The 3,128-nt window shown below is 43.9% G+C and overlaps 1 protein-coding gene across 1 annotated transcript in view; it reads left to right on the forward strand.

Moving 5' to 3' along the window:
• Window positions 1-1,643: 1,643 nt before the first annotated feature.
• Window positions 1,644-3,128, forward strand: part of FHAD1 (forkhead associated phosphopeptide binding domain 1) — a 180,895-nt gene continuing 179,410 nt past the window's right edge. The window contains exon 1 of the mRNA XM_042782301.1: window positions 1,644-1,736. Within this exon, the coding sequence (XP_042638235.1) occupies window positions 1,644-1,736 (93 nt within the window). The remainder of the gene's footprint in view (window positions 1,737-3,128) is intronic.

Below are 3,128 nucleotides of genomic sequence, written 5' to 3' on the forward strand. Positions count from 1 at the left end.
AATAGCTAGTAAGTGGTGACTTAGGACTATTGAGTGGACACTTGATGTAGTCAGATGACGAACCCCATTTAAGCTTATTAGGAGATAGAGAACAGTGATCAGTAGAATTCAGATTTGTTGTTGTGAGCTCTGGTGGCATAGTGCCTAAGGCATTTGACTGCTAACCAGGAGGCTGGCAGTTCAAACCCACCAGCCACTCCTCAGAAGGAAGACTGGGCAATCTACTTCCATAGAGATACTACCTCGGAAACCCAAGGAGGGGTCAACTATGAGTCGAATCGACTCCATGACAGTGAATTTGGTTTTTTGTTTAGTTGTGTTGTTTTAGCTTTTGTTTGTTGTGCTCTGAGTTACTTAAGTATGGTCCTCTGATTATCAGAACCAAGTTCATGCTAATTATCACTGTTAAAAGATAGTCTTAAAAACATGCAGAACTGGTATAAAGTACTGCATTCTCAGTGATGATAAGTATTGATCTACGGATGGATAGATGGGTGGACAGGCTGAACGATTAGGTATGTGTACGAAGAGGATAGTGTGCCCATGACCATATATAGGGTTAGCAGACAATGTTTCTACATGCCTATTTGTATGTGCTGTAAGAACATCCAGGTGTATAGTAGGGCTGACAAAGGACAAGGTCATGGTGGCTTCTTGGCCACAGCCAGCTACCCAGAAGGAGCAAGAAGTTGGACCTGTGGGCTCAGGACCATGGTCACAAGGGACATCAAGCCCAATTAGCATAACATACTACACAAAAACATTGTTCTACATCCTATTTGGTGAGTAGTGACAGAGATCTTAAAAGCTTACAAGCGGCCATCTAGATGCAACAATGGGTCTTTCCTCATCCAGAGCAAAGAAGAATGAAGAAAACCAAAGCTGCATGGAAACAATTAGTGCAAGGGACTGGTAGATCATACACTCCTCAGCCTATGTGACCATGAGACCAGAAGAACTAGATGGTGCCCGGCTACCACTGTCAACCACTCGGAGTGGGATCGGTGCAGGAGATCTTGGATAGAGTTGGAGAACAATGTGGAACAGAACTCAAAATCATAAAAAAAAAAGACCAGGTTTGCTGGTCTGATAGAGCTTGGTGAGACCTCTGAGACTATGTCTAGAATTGAACTCACTCCTGTGGCTTCCAGCCAAATAATAGACAGGCATATGGGGTGAACATTTACATCAGGTAGAGACACTACTTGGAGGATCAATCATGGGAGAACAGAAGGTCAGTGTTTGCATAGGGAGACAGCTTGCGGCCAAAGTGCATGGGAGGGAAGGACACAGGGAAGAGATAACTATGGGGAGGAAATAGGAATAGAGCTGTTATGTTGTGAGGAATTGCAATCAATGTCATGAGACAAAATGTACATGAACTGCCGTATGAAAAATGAATTTGCTCTGCAAACTTTCTCCCAAAACACAATAAAAAAATTAATAATGAAAAAAAATGCAGAACTGTAATTACAATCAGTGTTACACCCATCTTTGTACTCTTACCTCTGCAGACTTCTCCCTCGGGCCATTGCTCTATGCTGTACTCCATTCATTCTAAATGTCATGGTTTTGAATAATTAGAGGACTGAGTTTTTCTAACACGATTTGTTTCTGAAAATCTTCCAGGGAAAACAGAGAGTATGAAAGCCTATCTAAAGAGTGCAGAAGGCTTTTTTGTCCTGAATAAAAGAACGGCAATTGGAAGGCATGAGGATTCAGACCTTGTTTTAAAGGTACGAACTCTTCCTTCTTGATCTCTACCTCTCCTTCAACCTGGACATCCCTTGTACTCCCCAAAAGCTTCTTGTTGGCCTGTGGACTCCAAGCCCTTTGAAAGCACAGCCTCTAACAGCCACATCTTTCCTTGAAATGCTCCCAGTCACCAATCGCATTGGGTTTCCCAGGCAAAGGTAGCGAAAATGAGCATGATGCGAAAGGGGTGGGCCCTGCATCCTTGACTTGACTTGTCTATGGATATCTCCCCGCCACCCAACATCCCCACCCCTGCAGCCTGATGGGTGGTTTGGAAAGTGGGGTGGAGAGCTGAAGCTTTGGCCTTTGCCCCTGGCCAGTCAGCCAAGGCCAACAGGAGTGCCCAGGTGGGTCAATGGTCTCTTGCCCTTCTCAGAGCTCCTCAGGACTGTTGTGGGCCCCTCAGAGCCCATAGAGCTCCAGGAAGGATTTAGCCTCAATGTGTTTCATTTGGTTTCATCTTCTGAATTAGCTGTGAATTGGTCCAGAGCCTCAGCTCATTGACAGCCAAGGAAGGTAGAAGAAAGGAAAAATAGGAACAGTGGCTTGGAGCCTTTTTAAACATTGAAGGAGGTTCACTAGTGCAGGGGAAAGGAATATGGAAGAAATCTTTTTGTAAGTGTGAAAGATGAGTCTCTCAGAGCTCACTCAACAGAGTATTCAGAGTATTTTGAACTTTTTATCTGGAAATAATTATTGATTCACAGGAATTTCCAAAAATGTTACAGAGAGATTTTGTGTGCCCTTTGCCCAGTTTCCACCAATGGAAACATAACTATATATAAACATAACTATAATAATATCAAAACCAGGAAATTGACAGTAAAGTGTGTGGGTTTAGTTCTGTGCCATTTTATCACCTGTGTAGATTGGTAAAAGGGAGCTCTGGTGGTGCAGCGCCTAAGGTATTTGACTGCTAACTAGGAGGGTGGCAGATCAAACCCCACCAGCTACTCCTCAGAGGAGGATGGGACAACCTGCTTCCATAAAGATTTACCACCTTAGAAACCCAATGGGGGTTGCTATGAGTCAGAATCAACTCTATGGAAGTGAGTTTGGTTTGGTTTTGGTTAGATTGGTGTAACCATCACCACAATCAGGACACAGAACTTGATTCCATCACCCAAAGATCTCCCTTGTGCTACTTCTTTATAATGACAACACCCCCACCCACCTCTCATCCCTCACCATGGGCAACTACTCACATGCTCTCCAGTCTCTATGATTCCGTTATTTCAAGAATGCTATAGAAGAAGGTTGCTGGTCTGATGGAGCTTGGTGAGAGCCCTGAGACTATGGCTAGTTATCCTACAGGTTTGGAACTGAATTCACTCTGGTGACTTCCAGCCAAACAATAGACAGACATATGGGGT

Source organism: Orycteropus afer, unplaced genomic scaffold (assembly GCF_000298275.1).
Source record: "Orycteropus afer afer isolate SDZICR_OR568_19922 unplaced genomic scaffold, OryAfe1.0 scaffold00288, whole genome shotgun sequence".
NCBI classification, from domain to species: Eukaryota; Metazoa; Chordata; class Mammalia; order Tubulidentata; family Orycteropodidae; genus Orycteropus; species Orycteropus afer.